This window comes from Trichosurus vulpecula, chromosome 4 (genome assembly GCF_011100635.1).
Source record: "Trichosurus vulpecula isolate mTriVul1 chromosome 4, mTriVul1.pri, whole genome shotgun sequence".
Taxonomy (NCBI): Eukaryota; Metazoa; Chordata; class Mammalia; order Diprotodontia; family Phalangeridae; genus Trichosurus; species Trichosurus vulpecula.
This window is the reverse complement of record NC_050576.1, coordinates 427,118,684-427,140,810: the sequence shown is the minus strand read 5'-3', so window position 1 is coordinate 427,140,810 and position 22,127 is coordinate 427,118,684. Positions and strand designations below refer to the sequence as shown.

Genomic DNA, 22,127 nt, shown 5'->3' with positions numbered 1-22,127 from the left:
GGGTGGGGGTGGGGGTGTGCTTGTAATCCTGTGGAAACAAAACTCCTTCCATGGTTTCTCATAGAGGAAGGCAGTAAGTAGTCTGTTCTCAGGCTGAGGGTTTGGAAGGCCAAGATCTGCAAAGGCTAAAGGGGCTAGGGACTGGAGAAGTAGACAGTTGAACTGGTTCACGGAGGGGTCAGGATGGTGAAGGGAAAAAGAGCCTTCCTAGTCTTCTTATACTTTACTCTACTCCATATACTCTTCAGTCTAGTTATACTGACCTCCTTGCTATTCTTTCCTGAACACATCTTCTAACTTTGTCTGAAATACTTTCCCTCTTCATCTCTGTTTGGCTTCCCTGGCTTCCTTCAAATCTTAGCTAAAACCCCACTTTCTACTTTCCTGATTGTCTCTCCCATTAGACTGTGAGTTCCTATAGAGTTAAGGGCTAGTTTCTGTCTCTTTTTTTTTGATCCCTAGTACATACATGCATGACACATAACAGGCACTTAATAAATATACTGATTGGTTCTGTCACTTAGAATCTTAGCTGTCCCATTCTGCTTTGTGTTATCTGCAAATTTGATAACCATTTCACCTATATCTTCATTTAAGTCTTCAATAAAAATGTTTAATAAAATAGAACCAAATACTGATTCTTGGAGTACCTCCCTCTAGGATGGGAAGAGGTTGACATCAACAACCACTCTTTGGATCTGTTCTTTCCAACTATTTTTGAGCCCTTTTAATTATTATCAGTTAACCTACATACATTTTATCATTTTAAAAATAAGGATGTCATAAGAGATTTTGTCAGATGTAATGGTATATTGCTATTTCTGCAACATCCTATCTGTTAATCTTATCAGAAAAAAAGAAAATGAAGTTGATCTCGCGTGTTATTCTTCCTCCCCATCTCCTCCCTTCGTGACTATTTTCTGAACTTCATATCAATGGAGGTAGTTAGAAGCAAGGCTGTCAGTCTCCCTTTCTCTAAAATCATATGCTTACACACCACTTTCTTTAAGAAAAATATATTTATCACATCTAACTGCAAGATAAGGTCAGTTTATACTAAGGGCCTATTATGTTCATCACTTGTGGTCATGGCCTATATGTGTACAGAGAAATATAATTCAAGATCACTAATTACCCTGAGACCCCTTGATAAAATAAATGTTTATTAATTGGCATTGAGAAATGAGAGCCTATGCAGAGGAGGCTTCCAGTCTTTTAGAGCATTTTTACATATGACTGTAGATAGCTTTAATTTCTTTATCAATGGGGGAATGACTTGTATTCTTGTAAATTTGGGAGGCTTCCAGTGTAAGAACTCTTTTCATTCTACCATGCTGCTGCTAGGTTCGATTGCAGTTTGGAAATTGTACAGTAAATTCATTCAAAGTTTCTCCCTGAAACAAATATTCCATTACTTTAATGTCCATATTTTCTGGTAATGCCATACGTCGATATAACTCATGGAACACTATTGTCACTGAAGTCCAAATTGTGAATTATCCTTTAAACGTTTAAATCACTCAGTATTCTGTGTTGTATGGACTTGGATTGTCTTACTAAGTTTTTCACAGAATGCTGTTTTCTCATTTTCTGCAGCATGTTCATGCAGTTATTTTACTGAAGTTAATTAAATGTGTTTTTCTTTTTTCAAATGCTTTATTGTGTTATGTATAAAAAGTTTGAGAGACATAATTTCTGGATAATTTTTAATTTTATTGATTATGGCTACTGGGTAATTAATAAAAAAGATGGTCATTTGACTGTCTCTCATAAACCAACGACCCCTCATGGAACCCACTCAGCACTTATGTTCCCTTGGATGAGGGTGTTGCTGAGGGTGGAAATCAACTGATTGGTTAACAAGTAAATCTCGGGCACAGCCAGGTGAGTAGAGTAGAGTAGAGTGAGTAGCAGTGAGTAGAGCACCGGCCCTGAAGTCAGGAGGACCTGAGTTCAAATCGGGCCTCAGACACTTGAAACGCTTACTAGCTGTATGACCTTGGTCAAGTCACTTAATCCCAATTGCCCTGCCTTCCCCCTGCAAAAAAAAAAAAAAAAACAAACAAACAAAAAAACCAGGTAAATTGCCAAAAGATGTTATAATGAGGGGTGGGTTTATTCTAATGAGGGTCTGGGGGATGGGACTCATCTGTCAGTCTTGGACAAAGAGACTTATCTGTGCCAGAATATGCCCTGTCTGGGGCAATGTAGACAAAAGGGGGGATCTGCTTCCACTCAGACCTACCTGACTAAAACACAATTAGAGAGAATTCATCGTTTCCCCTACTCTAGCATTTCTTTACCTTTTGATTAGTTCTAAGTTTTCCCTGTTGGTTGCATCTCACCCAAAATTTCATCTTATCAACCCTGTCTTTCAGAGTCTGACTGGATATCTTACAGGGGCTGATTTCTGAATGAGAAATAGGAAGAGGAAAAACCTTAGTCCTAATTCAACAATCAGTTATTAATAGAAGAGAGAAATAATCATTTCTCTCTATTGATTTTGTTGCTTTTTACACCAGAGTCATTACTTAATACGATCTTCTTCTTCCAACTCCTCTTTAATAATAAAGAAAACAGTTAATCAAGGCCACTGACACAATTACCATGTCTAAGAAAGTATTCAACTTTCTTCATCTGTACTCCATCAAGTCTCTTTGAAGAAGAGGGAAATTTGTTTTGTCACTGGCCCTTTAAAACCAAGATTAATTATTTTGTTATTAAGTTTTCTCAGCTTACAAAAATCTGCTTTCTTTCTCTTCCATTTCCTTCATTTGGGGAAAAAAGAAAACATATAATCCTCTTAACAAATATGCATGCATAGTCAAGAAAAAACAAACTCCTACATTGGTCATGTCCAAGAAATATATGTTTCATTCTGTACTCCTGAATTTACTTTCCTATCAAGGGATGAGTGATGGAATATAGGTTCTGGGAACCCCTTTGAACTCTCCTTGAGTCTTCCCACTTGATCTGGCATTGGCCTGAGGCCCAAATCTCTGTTACTCTTAACCTAGCCTAGCCCTGCATTGTCTGTTATCTCTAGGTAGCCTTCAGCTACTTTCTATCCTCAGATTCTCTTGATTCATGGAGTTTACTTACCCCAGTCCCATCGAGATCCTCCTCAGACTCCTCCTCAAGATTGTCCCTAAACCCCTCCTCCATCACCGCAGAACCACCCCTAGATGCCTCCCGCAGTCTTTCTGTATATAAGTCTCATCCTGCCTCCATGAAGGCGCTCAGATTTCAGTCTAGTGTCAAAGCCCAGTATGGTGAATCTTTAATAAACTTTGTTTTTCTCTTTGGCTAAAAGAAGGCTTGGGTTGAATTTATTTGGGAAGCGCCTAGCGTGTTGGTGTTTTGGGGTCCTGAGCACCCCTAATCTCAACAATGAGTAGTATGTTTTATCATGTACCTTCTGGAATCTCGTGGCTGGTCATTGCATTGATCTTACTGCTTAACTCTTTCAAAGTTGTCTGTGTTCTCAATATTGTTTTTGTATCAGGTATTCTCCTGGTTTTGCCCCCTTCACTCTGCATCAGTTCATACAAGTCATCTCTCTGAAATTGTCCCCTTCATCATTTGTTACAGCAAAATAGTATTCCCTTACATTCATGCAGCAATTTGTTCTGCCTTTCCCCATTGATGGGTAGCCTGTTTCTAGTTCTTTCCCACCACAAAAGAGCTGTTATTTTTTTAAAGGCTGTTCCCTTGAGGTATCGGTCCAGTAGTGTTATCTCTGAGTCAAAGGGTATTCATAATTTAGTAACTTTGTATATAGTTCCAAATTGCTTTCCCGAATGGCTTGATCAATTCACAGTCTCACTAACAGTGTATTAATGCAACTATTTTTCTCACAGCTCCCTCCAATATTTGTCCTTTTCTTTTTCTGTCAGTCTTGTGAATCTGATATGTATGATATGTGGCCTCAGAGTTTCTTTAATTTTCATTTTTCTAGTTATTAGTAATCTGACTTTTTTTTTCATGTGACAGATAGGTGGCATAGTAGATAAAATGCTGGGCCTGGAGTCAAAAAATCCGAGTTCAAATTTGGCCTCTGTGTGCTTAGTACTTGTGTTGCTCCTGGGCGAGTCACTTAATATCAGTTTGCTTCTATTTCCTCAACTGAAAAATGAAGATAACAGCAGTACCTCCTCACAGGATACTCATGAGAATCAAGTGAAATAGTATTTGTAAGGTTGTTAGCACAGTGCCTGGCACATAGTAGGTGCTATGTAAATGTTTATTCCTGTCTTCTTCTCCTTTCATATGGTTTTTGATAGCTTGGATTTCCCCCTTAGAAATCTACCTTATGTTTGATCACTTACCAGTTGCTATTTGGGGAATGGATCCTATTATATTTTTGGATCAATTCTCTGATTCAAATCTCTCTTCTTGAGAACAAGACCTTTATTAAAGAAACATACTGTGAAGATTTTTCCCTATTGCCTGCTCCCCTTCTAATTTTATATCCATGGTTTTGTTCTGTGCAGAAGCTCATTAATTTTATATAATCAGAATTTTCTGTGATCTTATCTATCCTTTGTTTGGTCACAAACTCTTCCAGATCTGAAAGGCAATTGCTTTTCTAGTTTATTTATGATGTAACCTTGTATATCTAAGCCTTGTGTCCATCCATTGTAGCCTTTTTGCAAATTCATAGTCATGGGTACTGTGTGGGATGAAAGACCCTCACCAATTAAAAAAAATAAATTTTTAATAAGGAGCCATCTCAGGGTGGGAACAGAAATAAAATTTTATTCAGTTCTCAATAATTGGGCATCCTCTGCCAGAACACATCTAGCAAGGGAGGCCCCATACAAGGGGCAAAGCACCCATAATTATACCTAACACAAGAGAATTCCCGCCCACCTCTGACCCTTCTCACCATTGACTGGGAGGTGGGCTTACAATCTGAGCATGAAAAACTAGACAAAGAACCAGGAAATCAAGGCACAGAAACTCCAATTCCCATTCCCTTAGTTAATGATTACAATTGAGGTGACATCTGTAAATCTAAAGAAGGGAATAAGGGGAGGGGGAGATGCTCTCCATTCTTCTACAGTACTTTTACAGTAAAGATAAGCAGGTCACAGTGACCTTGTTCTTACTGAGCAAATCTTTAAACCTGGAACCAGAAGAAAGAACAAAAAATTTCAGGGTAAAAAAAAAAGAAACTTTCCCAGAGGCTGAGCAATCAGGCTCTCACAGCCTCAGAATTTTCCACTTCCCTATTTCTCTATTTCTTGATTTTTAAACATTTCTAAGTATAGATATGAATAGATATATATATATATATATATATTTATACGTATATATTCCCTGCGAAGTCTTCATGTTTTATCTTTTCACTCCCTCACACAGGTACTTCAATTGTTGTTACGTAGTGTGCCATGAAGTGATCTTTCTTTTTGGACACACATAAAACCAATGGAAGAAAATCCTTTTATATAGTGGGAAGAGTATTATATTTAGAGTCACAGGACCTAGATTTAAATTCTGGTTTTACTGTTTATGGCTTTTTCACTTTGGGCAAGTCATTTGACCTTTTTGGGCCTCTGGAGTTGGAAAAGATAGCCTCTAAGGTATCTAAATTAATGAACTCAATATCCTTTGGCAACTGAGAGATTTGTTGAGTTTAAGAAGACCAAAATATATATTATCAACAGTAATTTTCACTAAATAAATGGAGTTAGATTTTTCAGGAAAAAATAATGAATATAAATGTTTTTTAACAGTAGCTTATACCAAATTCTGTGAGAATGCATTACTTCAGTGTTTTGCATACACTTTAAATTCACATTCACTTACTTTTGAACACTTTGTATCTCTCCAATGGAATGTAAATTCTTAAGGGTAGAGAATGCTTTTTTGTTTGTTTTTGTCTCTCTATCCCCAGGTCACTAAATATTTGTTTGCTTATCAAAAACCATATGAAAGGGGAAGAGGACGGGAATAAACATCTATATAAAACGTACTTTGTGCCTGGCAGTGTGCTAAGAACTTTACAAATAATATTTCACTTGATCCTTACAACAATCCTGTGAGGAGGTAGTAGAACCTCATTTTGCAGTTGATGAAAAAGAGGCAAGCTGATATTAAGTGACTTTTGTCCAGAGGCATACAGGTAGTAAATGTATAAAGCCAAATTTGAACTCAAGTTTTTCTGGCTCCAGGCCCAGCATTTTATTCACTAAGACTTTTGAAATACCCTATATTTATATTGTACTTTGTTTCTCTAAACTGTTTTTTAAAAAGTTGTTTATAATCATTGCCTCAAATTTCTCTCCTCTCACTCTCTTCTACACCTCTTGCTCTATCCAGAGTTGAGAAAGATTTTGTTAGAAGTAGTCGACTTACGAAGAATTCCACCTGGCTATGAGTGAATTTAGAAAAAAAAAAGATTTTTATTTCATGTCATTATCTGACTGACCCCTCTGCTCCTTCTGAAAAAGGGCCCAGTTACTGAAACCCTTTATAATTCAAACATTCGAATTTCCTGCCTTGCTAGACTGGCTAGATGCAATCTCAGGAACCTCCCACTTTATACTCTCCTCCCTGATAGGTTCCCCTTCAAACAACTTATTATGCATGTGTACAAGCCTCTGATGTTTCACCTGATCAGAAACCTAGTTCTGCTAGGTAGCAACTGATCAGGACCAGTCACCCCTGACCCACATTCTGCTATCACTCAAAGCTGGGAGGAGTTTTAATCCTGTGGAAACAGAATTCCTCCTATTGTTTCCCGTAATTTCCTAGTTGCCAAATCTAATAATGCTTTCTCAGTCCTCATTCTTTTGACCCTCTCTGATGACTTTGACAGTGGTGTCAATCTCCTCTCTAGATTTTCAGGACACTTATCTCTCCACTGTCTCTTTTGTTGAATCATCATCTGTGTCTTATGTCTTAACTGTGGATCTCCCTCTAGGCTGTGTTCTGCCCCCTCTTTTCCCTCTATATTCTTTCATTTGATGATCTCATAAGATCCCATGAGTTCAAATTATTATCTCCATGCAGATGATTCCCAGATCTGTTTATCTAGCACAGGGGTGGGGAACCTGAGGCCACACATGGCCTTCAAGGTCCTTGGGTGTAGCCTTTTGACTGAGTCCAAGTTTTATATAACACATGCTTTTATTAAGGAGATTTGTTCTGTGAAGTTTGGATTCAGTCTAAAGGCTGCACTTGGGAACCTAGAGGGCCACATATGGCCTCAAGGCCAGAGGTTCCCCACCCCAGATCTAGCCCTAGTCTTTCTCCTGAGCTTAAGTCATGGATTACCAATTGTCTGCTGGACATTTCAAACTAGACACCCCATAGATGTTTCAAACTCAATGTGTTTAAAACAGGACTCATTATAATGTCTCTCCAGGTTGATATTTAACTTTAGTATGATTAAACATATAATAATAGATAAGCAAATAGGGGTTTAGCAGTCTGAGAAGTAAATTTATTTATTTGTTCATTCATTCATTAATTCATTTTTGCCCATTAATAATAGGCTGGTTTCATTGTTTTCTATGCCTGTTGTTTTCTAGGTCACTGTTTTTGAAATCTTAAGCTGCTAGTAAGGTCTTAGGGAAGCAAGAAAAATCAGGTTTTGGAGTCATGTGGGTTGTAGTGCCTGAAGGGACCAAGTCTAGTATGGCATGGGTATTGGAACCAATTTAGGGGCTGTGGGTGTTAGGGCCTGAGCCTTGTTATTCTTGAACATCTAGGAACCCCATCCAAGGTACAACTAGTATATACTTTACATATGTTTGCCCAGGGTAAAGGCCTCTCCACCCTTACCTCATTTTCACTATATTTTCATTTCAAATATATACAGAAACACAGGGAAGGGAAAACAGGTAATGGCTTACATTTATGACTATACTGATAAGATAATTTTCTTTATCCTAAAGAATCTTTCATTCTAAAGAAGAAATGGACAGTTTCAAAAACTGAATATAAGACATTTTTTAGCAAAATAGAATTGAATAGAATTGAAGACACAATGATTTTCTCCCATTACATTTGTTTGCAGTTTTTAGTAATTTATCACATTCTTAAAAGGTATATCCCTGGTAGCCCAGCCTCTTTATTTTCTCTGGGTGTGGTATCTTTGTAATTCTGTTCTGAAGAGGCAGGTCCTTTAGGGATTATTATAACCATCATACCCTGGTGGTGTTCTACAGCCATCATTTTGTCAGGTATAAAAAACCCAGGGTTCTAAAGCGACAGATAGTATATATGTTAGAGACATTTCTTCTAGGAAGTTAGAAGCCCTAGCTTCTTTCCTGAAGTCCCCAGTGGTAGTAAAGCAGTTCTTACATTTAACTGTAACTTCTTTTTTTAATAGTATTTATCTTTTCCAATTACATGTAAAGACAATTTTCAACATTTTTTATAAGAGTTTGAGGTCTACATTTTTCTTCCTTCCGTTCCACCACTCCAAGGTGTCAAGTCAAGCAATCTGATATATGTTGTGCACATGCAATTAGGTAAAACATATTTCTACACTAGTCATGTTGTAAAGGAAGAAGCAGTACAAAAGGAAGTAAAAAACAAACGAAAAAGAAAGTGAAAATGGCATGCTTTGATCTGCATTCAGACTCTGGATGTGGATGGCATATTCTGTCATGGGTCTTTTGGAATTGCCTTGGATCATTTTGCATTGCTGAGAAGAGCTAAGTCAGTCATAGTTGATCATTGCACAATGTTGCTCTTACTTTGTACAACATTAACTGTTACTTCTGAAAAAGGCAATTGATACACAATTTTAGTCATTTTTTTAGAGATACTTCATGACTTGGAATTTTTAAAACTGCCTGATTTTCCAAGCTTTCATGTACCTTGCCCTTCTAAAACTGATTTAATAAGCTCTTAAAAGGTTACACGAAGGACATGGCCATAGGATGCCAGATTCTTCAAACCAATTCAGTTACAGAAATCAATCAGTCTGATTGCTATCTCCAATCTGATTTTTTCCACATATTTAGTCCTTCGTTCTGATGTTATAGACGTAACAAAAGTTTACAGAAGGACCTAGCAAAAGTGTCTTGTTGATAATGAAGTCATTCTTCTTGCTGAAGTTTGAATTTACAACTAACTAGTTCCTCAGGCAACATGTAGTCTTAACATTTTTTTGAGGCCCTAATATTTGTAAGTGTCTAAGCAAAATATTATTAAGCAAGATCAATTAAATTCAGCATATTTATTAAATAGCTACTTTATGAAGAGCACTGTGGTAGGTCCTGGAGAAGAAATAAAGATTTTTAAAAGACTGTGCTCTGTAAGACATACTATTTTGAATATGCCGGTGTATTCCCAGGTTTGAATTGCAACATATAACAGACTATCTTCATTCAAGATGAAGCCAAGACATTTACTCAAACACCAGGAAGCCAAATCCACCACAGTAATAAAGAAGTCTATACACATTACCAGTGCAGGGGGCACCGCTACCCCCAAGCCTTCCCTCCGTCAGGCCTCCCCACGAACAAGCTCCCTTAGACAAAATGCCCCCTCTCACCCACACTAACTGCTCTGCTCTCTCTGCCTCCTCTCTCTCCCCCAGCTCTACCACATTCATACTCCCTGCTCCACCCATTTAGCAAGTTCCTCCCACCACAGGCTCATGTGACTTAGGCTCAAAGCAGGTCACATAGGCTATCAATGGATGGGAAAGATCTTCCCATTCCCATTAACATAACACACACAAATAACTATTTTAAAAAACAGAAGATAAGTGGAGAAGAGAGGCATAAAGACAGTGCTGTGTGAGCTGGAAGGAAGGAAACTTTCCCTGTGGAGACATCAGGGAAGACTTCATTACAGCATTGCCTCTTCTGTGTTAGTCATTGTGCCAGCCTCTTTAGAAATATCATCCCATTTGATTTTCACAAAAATCCTGTGAAGTAGATCCTATTTTTATTCTTATATTACAGTTGAGGAAAGTGAGGCAGATAAAAGTTAAGTGACTTTCCCAGGGTTACAGAGTTTGTAAGTACCTGAGGCTCGATTTGAACTCAAGTCTTGTTGACTCCAAGCTCATTTCTCTATCCACAGCAACACCTGGCTGCCCTGAGGCTAAGCTGTGACTCATCCAGGTCACACAGCTAATATTCAAAGATATTCTGGTCTCTGTGTCTTATGCGCTGTCAGCTGGGCTCCTTAGCTGCATACTGTATCTAAATGAGCGTAGATCCATTTCATCACAAATAAAAGCAAGAGATCTATTTTAAAAAGCATTTTTGAAGCCCCTGTTTTAAATAATATGTAATTAACTCATAAAACTAGTTTTAATAACCACCAGAATTGGCTGTAAAGAGATTTTTTTTAAACTTCAGAGCTTACTAACATTAAGTAAAATGAGAATTTTTTAATGCAGAGTAGAATATAAAAAAGTATTGGACATAAAGTTATGAATCTTATTGAATAGCTTGCTTTTCTTTTTAAAATGTGTAATGAATCACAATTTTTCCAAGGCCTTTTCCTTTTCTATGTTATCTGTTGACTTTTCATTTTGTTCTCTTTTATATTTTTTTTAAATAGATGTTACTTTTTTACAATTAGCAAAAATCTGTCTTCTTTTCCTCCCAGCCCCCCAGCCCCTGCCCTACGTTGAGAAAGAAAAGCAAAACCCTGTTACAAACATGTATAATTCAGCCAAATAAGTTTCTACATTAGCAATGTCCAAACAAAGTCTCATCCTGCATTTAGTTCTTCATCCTCTTTCAGGAGGTGGGTAGTATTTTTCATCATGAATCTTCTAGATTCATGTTTGATCATTATACTGTTCAGAATTCCTAAGTCTTTCAAAGTTAACCTTTTAAAATAATGTTGTTGTCATTGCCTAGTATTTTTTCCTGATTTTTACCCCACTGCACTAGGTCATTCAAGTCTTCCCAGGTTTCTCTGAAATCATCTCTTTCACTTTCACAGCATAACTATAATTTGTTTAGCCATTCCCCAACTGATGATACCCCCTGTTTCTAATTCTGTGCCATTATAAAAAGAGCTATAAATATTTTTGTACATTCTTCAAGTTTGTTTTGCTTAGGACTAATGCCTCTCTTAATTTACCTTCTTTCAACTCCCCCCTTCACTCTTCTGCCTGTTTCTTCTTATTTCTCTGTTGAGTAAAATATATATTTTTATACTCTGTTGTATGTGTATGTGTGTATGGTTCCTGATGATTAAGTTCTGAGGGGATACATATATTATCTCCCCATATTTCAATGTAATTAGTCTGAGTTTGTTTAGTCTCTTGTGATTGTTCATTTGTGTTTACATTTTTATGTTTCTCTTGACTTTTGTGTTTGGAATTCAAAGTTTCTATGCAGCTTTGGTGTTTTCTTCAGGAATGCTTCATTAAAAGTCCATTTCCCCATACTCAGTTTTGATGATTAAGTTATTCTTAATTGTAAGCCTACATCTTTTGCCTTCTGGAATATAGTTTTTGCTTTATGTGAGTGGGCTTGCCATAGACTTTTACATGAAATGATTTTTATGTAATATGAATTTGCCCCTACCCACCGATTACACTTAGCCTGTATATTAACAAAGACATGCTAAAAATAATATTTTTACACAAGTCATAAAATGTGATAAAATGCAGACATATGAAATACTGTACTATGATCACAAATGATTATGAAATGAAAAGTAAAGTTAATGATAAAGTATGCACAGCACTGTACAATAAAGTTAACATAGATATGCAGTGTGTTGCCCCTTCACCACCCACTGCACCTAACCTTTATCACTGGTAGTTGGCTACACTACTTTTTTTGCAAAGCTATGGAGAGATGTTTAGACCAGGAGTAGGGAACCTGCAGCCTTGAGGCCTCATGTGGCACCCACGGACCGCCTTTTGACCAAGTCCAAGTTTTACAGAACAAATCCTTTTATTTAAGGGGACAATGACTTTTTTTCCTGGTATACCTGATGATAGCACACAATATTATCCTCAACTAGTGTTTAAGAGTTTTTTGCATAAAGTTGAATTTGCTGCAATAATGCAAATTTATGTAAAGTAACAATGGAAAACTTATTATAGAATTCATATCTTGAGAATAGGAATTGGATTTCTCTTCTGTCACTTAACAATATAAAAATAGCGTGTTCCTAGCTGGGGTTAGAGTACAACTAACAAAGCTGGTAAGAAGGTATTTGCTTAGACTCTGAAATCTAATCAAAATGGCTTTAACCTGAAAAAAGATGGGGAATGTTGCTTGTATATATCTACCAACTTCTGTTTCAAAGAGAATAACTATAATGTTGGGAGAGGAATAGCAATATAGTTGCCCATTATTCATGGACAACAAAATCCAGGAAAGGAGCCAGCAGAAATCCTATTATTTCTGATCAATATACATAAATAAAAGGAAAGTTGAACTTAATACAGAAAAGTAAATTTGACCTCATAGTTATCATTGAGACTTAGTAGAAATGAGACCCTTGACTAGAATATGACTCTGAATGGCTATACCCTATTCAAAAGAAAGAAGATAATTAAAGCAAAGTAGCATTGTATATTAAGAACATCTATTCATGTAAAGAAATCTCAGAACTAGAGGAGAATTTAATGTAGAACCAGTAGAGGTGGAAACAGAAGTTATCACTGGAAGATACTACAGAGTACCAGAAAAAGAGAGAAAAATAAGTACGACTGAAAAATAGATGTAGAAAAATGTAGAAGTGGGGCAAGATAGAGTAGTAATATTGATGTCAATCATCTGGACCAGGTGTGGTGAACCTGCCACATGTGACCCTCTAAGTCCTCAAATGGAGCCCTTTGACTGAATCCAAACTTCACAGAACAAATCCTTTTATTAATAAAAGGATTTGTTCTGTAAAACTTGGACTCACTTAAAAGGCCGCACCCAAGGACCTAGAAGGCCACATGTGACCTTTAGGCTGCAGGTTCCTTACCTCTGATCTAGACAGATCCATTACAGAACATTCTCTTGTAAAGCAGAGCTGCTAAACACACACACACACACACACACACACACACACACACACTTTAGTAATAATTTCATCCTTTAAAATGTAAAGGAAACTATTCAGGACCTGATTCTCACCTATAAGAAGGAACTAGTTACTAGTTTGGGAATGATTGAACCTTGGTTAGAAGTGATCACTTCATCTGAGAATTTGTGATAAAGGAAAGGAAAGCTTTGCTCTCATTTTAGGGAGCAGATTTCAAAGATTTCAAAGGAAGGAGAGGTAGACTTCCATGTTCAAAAACTTTATAGGGAGGTAAATCCAGGAGGGATTAGACTTTCTTCAGAATGAAATCCTGAAGAAATAAAGAGAAATAATTTTAATGATTAGGAAAAATTTGAGTTGTTCAGAGAGACTATAAATGATAACTTAGATGTTTAAAAATTACTCCCCCAAGAAATGAAAGAAGAGAAAGACATGTATAGAAGATATAAATAAAAGCAGCTAATGTAGAACGAGTACACAAGTGGCACGGTCATATAAATGTAAGTGTTAGGAGCACTGCTCTGAATGATGGCCTGGGAACTTTTTTCTTTATATACTCTCACTAAATGACCTCAATGACTCCTTTGATTTTAATTTGCTCTATATTGATGGCTTCCCAATCTCTATAACCAGCCATATTCTCTCTCCTGAGCTCTGATTTTGGGTCACTAACTGTATATGTAGCATTTGAAATAGAGATTCTGTGACCATCTCAAACTTAGCATATTTACAATAGAATGTGTTATTTTCCCCTAAAACCAGATTTCTTGAACCTTCCTGTTCCTGCCAGCTTTCCTATCAGCTGGGCTCATAGTTCTGGTGCCAGACTCCCTCTTACTCATCCCCATGTCCAGTTAGGTGGCAAATCCTGTTGTTGCTACCTGTATACCATCTCTTGTGTCTGTCTTGTTTTTACCTCCTACAACCATACTGATTCAGGCCTAGATCCTTCCCTGCATGGACTCTTGCAGAAGCTTCCTCTTCATTCTCTCTGTTTTAAGTGTCTCCCCACTCCAAACCATCTTCCCTTCCATGTCCTCCCTGTCCCCCCAAAAAACCCCCACAAAAACCAAACTTTAATAGAGCCTTATTCCTCCTATGGAAAGGAACTGGACTTTTGATTTCACTGATATTGGAAGCTCAGTTGTGAGGAAACTCCCTCCAGTAATTCAGGTTGGCACCCTCTAGACAGTTGCCTAGGGTACTGAGAAATTATGACTTGACTAACTTGTGTAACGTCACTCAGCCAGTATTTGTCAGGGGTTTTGACACCAGTTCTCTATGTACCGTACCACACTGCCATTAGGATATTTTGGAGGGAGAGAGGGAGAGGGAGAGGGAGAGGGAGAAGGAGAGGGAGAGGGAGAGGGAGAGAGAGATTGTGAGAGTATATATATGTGTACACACGTACATATACATATTCTTCTATTCTCACCCTGGCCCCTGTCTTCTTACATAATATTTCCCCTGTACACACCTTAGCAGTACAGCTATGCTGTCCTACTTTCTGTCCTTCATATACATATCTTCATTCCCTGTTTCTGTTCTCCTTACTGGCTGCCCCTCCCCTTATGTCTGCACTACATTCCTTCTTAGCACCAGCTATTAGTGCCTTCTCTCCCAGAGAGTGTGGATTCACACAGCTACCTATTCTGTCTCCCCCACTATAGTACAAGCTCCTTAAGGACAAAAACTGTTTCACTTTTACCTTTGCACCCCCCAGTGCTGAGTACAGTGGCTCCACGTAGTATATGCTTTGTAAATGTTGGTTGATTGATAAACGTAGACTTGTGAGGAAAACTAAGATCATTAAAAAAGGACTTTTTGAGTTATACTGAGAAGAGTATCCAGGAAGGCATAAGAAAGCTGCTTGATGATAGCTGACAATAAAGTAAATGAATTATTCTTAGTATTTACAATAAATTATTCAAGAGCAGTGTGGTATAGTAGAAGGAACACCGAATTTCTAGTTGTGGGACTTGAATTTGGATTTTTGTGACGTTTCTGGGCTTTAGTCCTGTCTGTATGAGAAGGTGGTTGTACTTGATGACCCCTAAGGGTCCTTTTGTTTCTAAATAAATGAAAGGAGGCAGTTGGGAACAGGCCATGCTAACCTGATTTCATTTTTTAACAAGATTACTAAAGCAAAGGGAATTCTATACTGTAATTTGTGTAGATTCTAGCACAGTATTTGATGAATTTGGTTATTCCATTTTTGTAGAAGAGATAGAAATGCTTAAGTATACGTGAGTGTATTTGTGAACTGATTGAATGGCGAGACCCACATTTAGTAATGATTTGATGTATCCTGAAGCTTGTGTTTAACGTTTTTGTCAGTGACTTGAAGAAAGACATAGATTGAATGCTTTCCAAAATCGTCGCTGATACAAAGCTAGCATGGATAACTAACATACTGGATTCATCTGTCATTCAGACTAATGGGTACTTATTAAGCACTAAACTATGTGCCAGGGACTGTGCTAAGTGCTGGGGATACAAAAAAGAAGCAAAAGACAGTATCTGCCCTCAAGGAGCCCACAGTGTAATGGGAGAGAATAACATGCAAACAAATATGTGCAAAGTTGTACACAGGACAAAAAAAGAAAGTAATAGAGAGGTTGGAAAAGGCTTCATACAGCAGATGAGGTTTTAGTTGGGATTTGAGAAGGGAGGGCAGAAAAGGGGAGCCAGGGCGGAAATGAGGAGGGAAAGCATTCCAGCTAGGAGAGACAGACAGCTTAGAGAAACTGCCTCAAACTGACAGATGAGGCATTTTTTTGTAGTCACTGCCCGAAATGACTGTAATGTGTTAAATTCTGGGCCAAAGATGAAATTAGTTGGGACAAATGTAAAGTCTTATGTTTAGGTTAAGAAAAGTAACTTCATATGTACAAGGTGAATAAAGTGGTAATTTTTAAGGGACTATTTTAATATGAGTCAATAGTGTGATGTAGCAGTCAAAAAGAGGTCGTGTAACCTTAGCCCCTTAGTTAAACAGATAGTCTAGGTATAGGGATTTCATTGGATACAGTCTTGCTGTACTCTCCTTTACTCACACTGTCTCTAGACTATTAGTCTCTAGTCATTAGTTCTAGGCATGACATTTTAAGAAGGATATTAATAATCTGAAGTTTCTATAGGAATGTGACAAGGATGGTGAGAGGGTTTGACATTATGCTTTGTGAGAATTCCTTAAAGAAACTGAGGAAGTTAAGACATGAGGCATAGGGTTAGGTTGCATTATAGCTGTCTTTAAGCATCAGAAGGGCTCTCACATACAAAAGGAGGGCTTAGACTAGTACTAGTTGTCCACTGAAGACATAACAAGATACAGTGGCTAGAGACTTGATGCTGTGAAATAACTTCCTAACCATTAGGGGAATCCAAAAGTGAGGTGAGCTACTCTGCGTGTAGGATGGCATGCCCCATAGCACAAAGGTTTTCATGGAAAGTCTGGGTGACCATTTTTGACACATATTTCAGAAGAGATTCTTGTTCAGGGTTGGGCTGGATTACCTCTAATATTCCTTTGAACTCAGAGATTCTGTGATTCTGAAATTTTCCCTTGTATTTCATGGCTAATGAGCCTATATTAGAGATTAAATTTCTCCCTAGTTCAAAGTAATAGAGAGACCACTTTCAGAAGCATCATGGCATAATGGAAAGAGAGCTGGCTTGGAAGCCAGCAGACCTGGATTCAAGTTCTGTCTCTGATCCATGCTGACTGTGTGTTCCTGGGCAAGTCCTCAAGACCCGAAGTGTCAGAAAAGGTGCCAACCTGCATTAGTAGAGGAAATTTCTCACTGAGAGTTGCCTAGAGCAATGAAATCACAGGTCCCGTCTGTGCCTCTGTACAAGTGGCAGAATCTGTAGGTTGGAAGACTAGAAAGAGAAATCAAAAGGACAAAATAATTTTTGGGGGGCGGGGGTAAGGTGGGCTAGTGGTGTAGGTGATAAATTAATCCTTCTTCTGGGAAGTGGAGTTTGTTCCTCATAGATATTTCTGAACTAGATGTGTCCCTATAGATTTTCTGCCCTTTTAAATCTCCCCTGATGATGGTAATTGATAAAAAATAAAAATTGTCAAGGTGTCTTGTGTTTTTTTCTTTTGTCTGAATGTTTCATGTAGGCAGTTTTTGAGTGTTGATGTTTGGACCTTCTGTGTGTAAAGTTTCCTCAGCCTCTGATTGTAACTTTTGAATTTTTGAGGGTTCCAGGTACTAGAAGGTATGTATGATCATTGGGGAGCTAGTTAATAAAAATGTTGCTCTACTCACTGATTTTTTTTTTTTGGCCTTTCAAACTTAAAACTTTCAACCCAAGTACTTACTAATAATAGGTGAAATAGGCATTACATTAGAATGGGACTCTAGCAATACTTTTAAAGTTTTAAGTCCAAGGAACACAAAGTAGTGACCAAAAAAGAAAGGTTTCACTAGCTTTAGCATTCTTAAAACTTTGAAGAAGAAAGGAAATTTTTTCATTGGTACTCTAAGATTACATTTCTTTCATTCATGTGTCTTGGTATCTTAACAAAAATGTTTTGTTTTGTTTTTTAAATAGTGACGCTTTGGGCTAAATACTAGATAGAAGACTGGTATATCCTTGATTTGATATAGGTGGTTCTACTGGCTTGGTAAAGGAGAATGTTTCTGTGCTTATTTTTGTACATCTGTGCATATTACAATATTTTTCATTAATTTTATCTTTCCACCAACACATAGGTGCACTGTTCACTTTTTAAAATTCTATTTGCCCTTAATCTCCAGGTTGGAATTTTATAGTCAGCTTGGTTGCCTTAATGGGAAATTGCAGTGACAGGGCCCTTTCCTGTGGCTTACTTTTTTTGTCTGCCACTTGCCCACTTTCTATCTGTATGTATTCTCTTCATTCATTGATGAAGAAGGGATAGAACACTTTATTAAATTAACTAAATGACAGTTGTTCTGGTAAGGTCAGTTGGCTCTGAATATGCTTGGGAATTTTGTGCATTCTTCTTGGCATTAAATAGAACCCCCAGGGTACTATATAGCAGGGTAATAATGCTCTCTGAAAAGGGAGAGTTTCCATCTACTGAGATTCTGTAGATCAGAAAATCCTTGTAGGCTTTTGATGATTTACCTTTAAGTTAGAAAATAACTCAGCAATTGAAAGTGTAAACTAGCTTATAGAATTAATTTTATCAGAAGCAGAAAAAGAATCTTGTGCTTGAGCAGAGAAGAGGTGATAGTTAACTGCAAAAAATATAAATATAGATCTTTTAAAATTTATTCATATTTTTAAAACCTGGAGGTCAGAATGTTTCAGTAGCTTTTGAGAAACCAAGCATTCCCACACATTTATTCAGTGCTACCAAAAAGAAAAAGTTAAAACTTATTTAAAATGTGGAAAAATTGCTTCCCAATATTTTAACAGAGAGAGACTGAGAACACACAGCATTGAATCATCAGGAAAACTGAAGATCTCCCCCGAACAGCACTGGGATTTCACTGCAGAGGACTTGAAAGACCTTGGAGAAATTGGACGAGGAGCTTATGGTTCTGTCAACAAAATGGTCCACAAACCAAGTGGGCAAATAATGGCAGTTAAAGTAGGTGATGCCCATAATTACTTTTGGTACTTTAATCCATTAGGTGATGAAATTTGATGGGGCAGTAATGCTGTTTCTGTTGTAGTTATATTCTAAGTGAAGGTTATGTTTATTGTAAATATAGTGCCTAACAAACTGTTTATCTCAAAGGTGTATTGCAATATTTTGACCGAGACAAGCTTGTATATGACAAGTGCCTTGTCACATATGCTTGCATGTGTAATTGTTTATACATGAAGTAACTTTGGCTGGACTCCTTAATGTGCTCTACCACTTGTCATGGATGGGTGTTGACCATGATGGTGACCTCTTGAGAGAAGGGCAGTGCTGCACTGAGCCAAGCTAAGAGCTAGAAAAGAATGCAAGGGGCAGGTTAGTCAGGACAGGGGTTAACAGCAGCTGCAGAAATGGTTTTAGTGGAACCATATTCTTCTTGCTGCCAGTAGCTTCAGCCTTAAACTGGCCTTGCTGACTAGATTTTATTTCCTTTTACCTGGCCTTTACAATCATATCAACATATGTAGTTGATGGATGATCATGTCAGATTCTACACAGTTTGAGAGTGACATACCATCTGTTTTCTCCCACTGTCCCTCCTCTCTTTCCCAGTGCCCAGAAATAAAGATAATAAAGGGCCTTTCTGACCAATTGGTAGTAGCCAAAAGGAAAAAAATTTGACTGATAGATTTCTTAAAAATACTTGGTGGATTTCATATAAACTTTTAGTGGATTTATGGCTATTTTCTCCCTTCTTAAGAAATTAGAGAGTTGATTTGGGAACCTGCAGGCCCCCCCCCCCCCCAAGTTATTCCCTTATCCCATAAAATGGTTATCATGGGAAGTATAGTAGGATATTTAGATGAGAAAACATCAATTTGTCACTTGACTGTAACTAGCTATATTAGTGGTTATTGTTCTTTCACTGTCTTGGCATTTTTGTGAAACTAATATATATAATAATGGATATGGAAGTCTATGCTGAAATAAGTTTGGTTGTAGCTTTTTAATTTGTTGGCATTTCCTGGGGAACATGTGAGATGTAAAAAAGACAAATTAACAATGATAACCTAGAAAAGTATTTTATAATTCCCTAGAAGAGCATTTTGAATTGTGTGTTAATTTACTTGACATATATGCTGTGAGCTATCTTATCTTGAGAAGAAGAGACATTATTTCAGTGTGATTACTATGTAGGTATGGGAACCAGGTTCAGTTAGCTTGGGATTTACTGTTGAATTTTCATTTTTGCCAAGAAGTTTATTCTATATAGAGCTGATGTTTCATCCATGTGCTAGGGAGGAAATTGGTTTCTGCTTCTCTCTCCCTGTGTTTGTGTGGGCATTGCAATGCTGATTTCAGTGATTAATGTACAGAGTAATAAATGTCCATTTTTACTGAACCATTTAGGTATCTAAGGTATCTGAGAAAGGTACTCCACTTTAGAGCAAAGGGACACTTTTAGGAAGCAAGGTGAGTCATTTATACCAAATGAGTTTCCCTGTTTCTATTTAGGACACTAGTGCCTTCCTAGTCACTCAGATTTATTACCCTGGAGTCATTCTTTCTTTTTCCCTTTCTCTGACCCAACCCCCATTCTATTAAGTTGAAAAGTCCTGTGGATTCTGCCTCTGCACCATCTTTCAGTCTCCTTCTTTTCATTTGCACAGCAGCCACCCTAGGCCCTCTTCGCGTCTTCTGGAGCAACACAACATCCTCTTAATCGATAACTCCTCCGTTCTTTACTTTCTCTAATACATCTTCCATTCAGCTGCCAAAATAATATTCCTAAATCACATTTCTGAATATGTTCATTTCCTGCTTGAAAAGCTGTAGTAGTGTACGTTGTTGCTTCTGAGATGAAATAACCTTTTCATCTTAGCATTTAAAGGCCTCCACGTATTTCACTACTCAATCAATGAGTAATAAGCCTTTAAAGGCTAATTAAGGAATTATTAAAGGCTCCTGAGGAGTTTTGGCGGGGGGGGGGGGGGGGGGGGGGGGGGATAATTTTGGTACAATAGTTCCTTCCTGGTCATATAGCAGAGACTTATAAATATCTAGAACATCATCTGTATAGAAACAGGATACAGTTGGATAGTAGTATTCAGAGCCATCATAATGATCTCTTGATTTGCCGTGTAATCATTTTCAACTTGTTGTATCCAGATAGATTTAGTTTAATAGCAGTGGTGAAGATAACTCACTATTTCTTCTCTGTCACAGTCAGATATTTGGTACAATGAGTATGAATCTAAAAATTAAAAAAATTAGGAACTAGGTTATTGTTAAATGTCTTTTAGATGCATCACTTCTCCTTATGTAGAAGAGCAATTTCAACTTTTATACTTGGCATTACTTCATTCAGTTTCAGTAATAGTACTGTCTTTTCCATACCAAAAGAATTGAGATCATGGATAGGTAATTTGGGCAACTAAGTAGTGCAGTAGGTAGAGTGCTGGGCCTAGAGAGATGACTCATCTTCCTGCGTTCAGATCTGGCCTCAGACACTTACCAGCCATGTGACCTTGGGCAAGTAATTTTTCCCTGTTTACCTCAGTTTCTTCATCTATAAAATGAGCTGGAGAAGAAAATGGCAAGCCACTCCAGTATCTCTGTCAGGAAAACCCCAAATGGAGTCACAAAGGGTCAGACATGACTGAATAACAATAATAACACAAGTAATTTGAGTTTATGGCAGAATCATATGGTTACGTGAACACATTACATTTTGAAGCCTTTCAGTAGGCAATCTCCCTCTCTCCCCAAGAAGGGGCTAGGGTCAGTGGCATAAATTCTTTTGTTTACCTGTTCCAGCAGAGCTTTAAATAGATAAACAACCATTTAGACTTTGTAGGGTTTTAGCTTTGTCCAGTGTCTTTGCTTTTTAAAGTTTGAAGATCCTGTGTTCAACCGGACAGGATAACAAATTGGAGTTCTTAAAAGTTTAGATTGCTGGAACTGTGCCTAAAGGGCTATAAAACTGGGCACACCCTTTGACCCAGCAATACCTCTTCTAGGTCTGTATCCCAAAGAGATCATAAAAATGGGAAAAAGGCCCACATGTACAAAAATATTTATAGCAGCTCTTTTTTGTGGTGGCCAAGAATTGGAAATTGAGGGGATGCCCATCAATTGGGGAATGCCTGAATGAGTTGTGGTATATGACTGTAACGGAATACTATTATTCCATAAGAAATGATGAGCAGGTGGACTTCAGAAAAACCTGGAAAGACGTACATGAACTGATGCTCAGTGAAGTGAGCCAGAACCAGGAGAACATTGTACACAGTAATAGTAACATTGTAGGATGACTAACTGATAGACTTAGCTCTTCTGAGCAATGCAAGGATCGAAGACAACTCCAAAAGACTCATGATGGAAAATGCTCTCCACATCCAGAAAAGGAGTCTGAATGCAGATTGAAGCATACTATTTGTGCTCTCTCTCTCTCTTTTTTATTTCTTGTTTCTCATGGTTCCTCCTATTGGTTCTAATTCTTCTTTACAACATGAGTAATGTGAAAATTAAAAAAAAAAAGTTTAAATTGCATGATGTAATT

General features: G+C 37.6%; 1 protein-coding gene across 4 annotated transcripts in view; it reads left to right on the top strand.

The window, feature by feature from the left end:
• Positions 1-22,127, top strand: part of MAP2K4 (mitogen-activated protein kinase kinase 4) — a 207,426-nt gene that overhangs the window by 128,954 nt on the left and 56,345 nt on the right. For all 4 annotated transcript variants that reach the window (XM_036756184.1, XM_036756183.1, XM_036756181.1 and 1 more), the window contains one exon: positions 18,394-18,568. In XM_036756184.1, the coding sequence (XP_036612079.1) occupies positions 18,394-18,568 (175 nt within the window). The remainder of the gene's footprint in view (positions 1-18,393; positions 18,569-22,127) is intronic.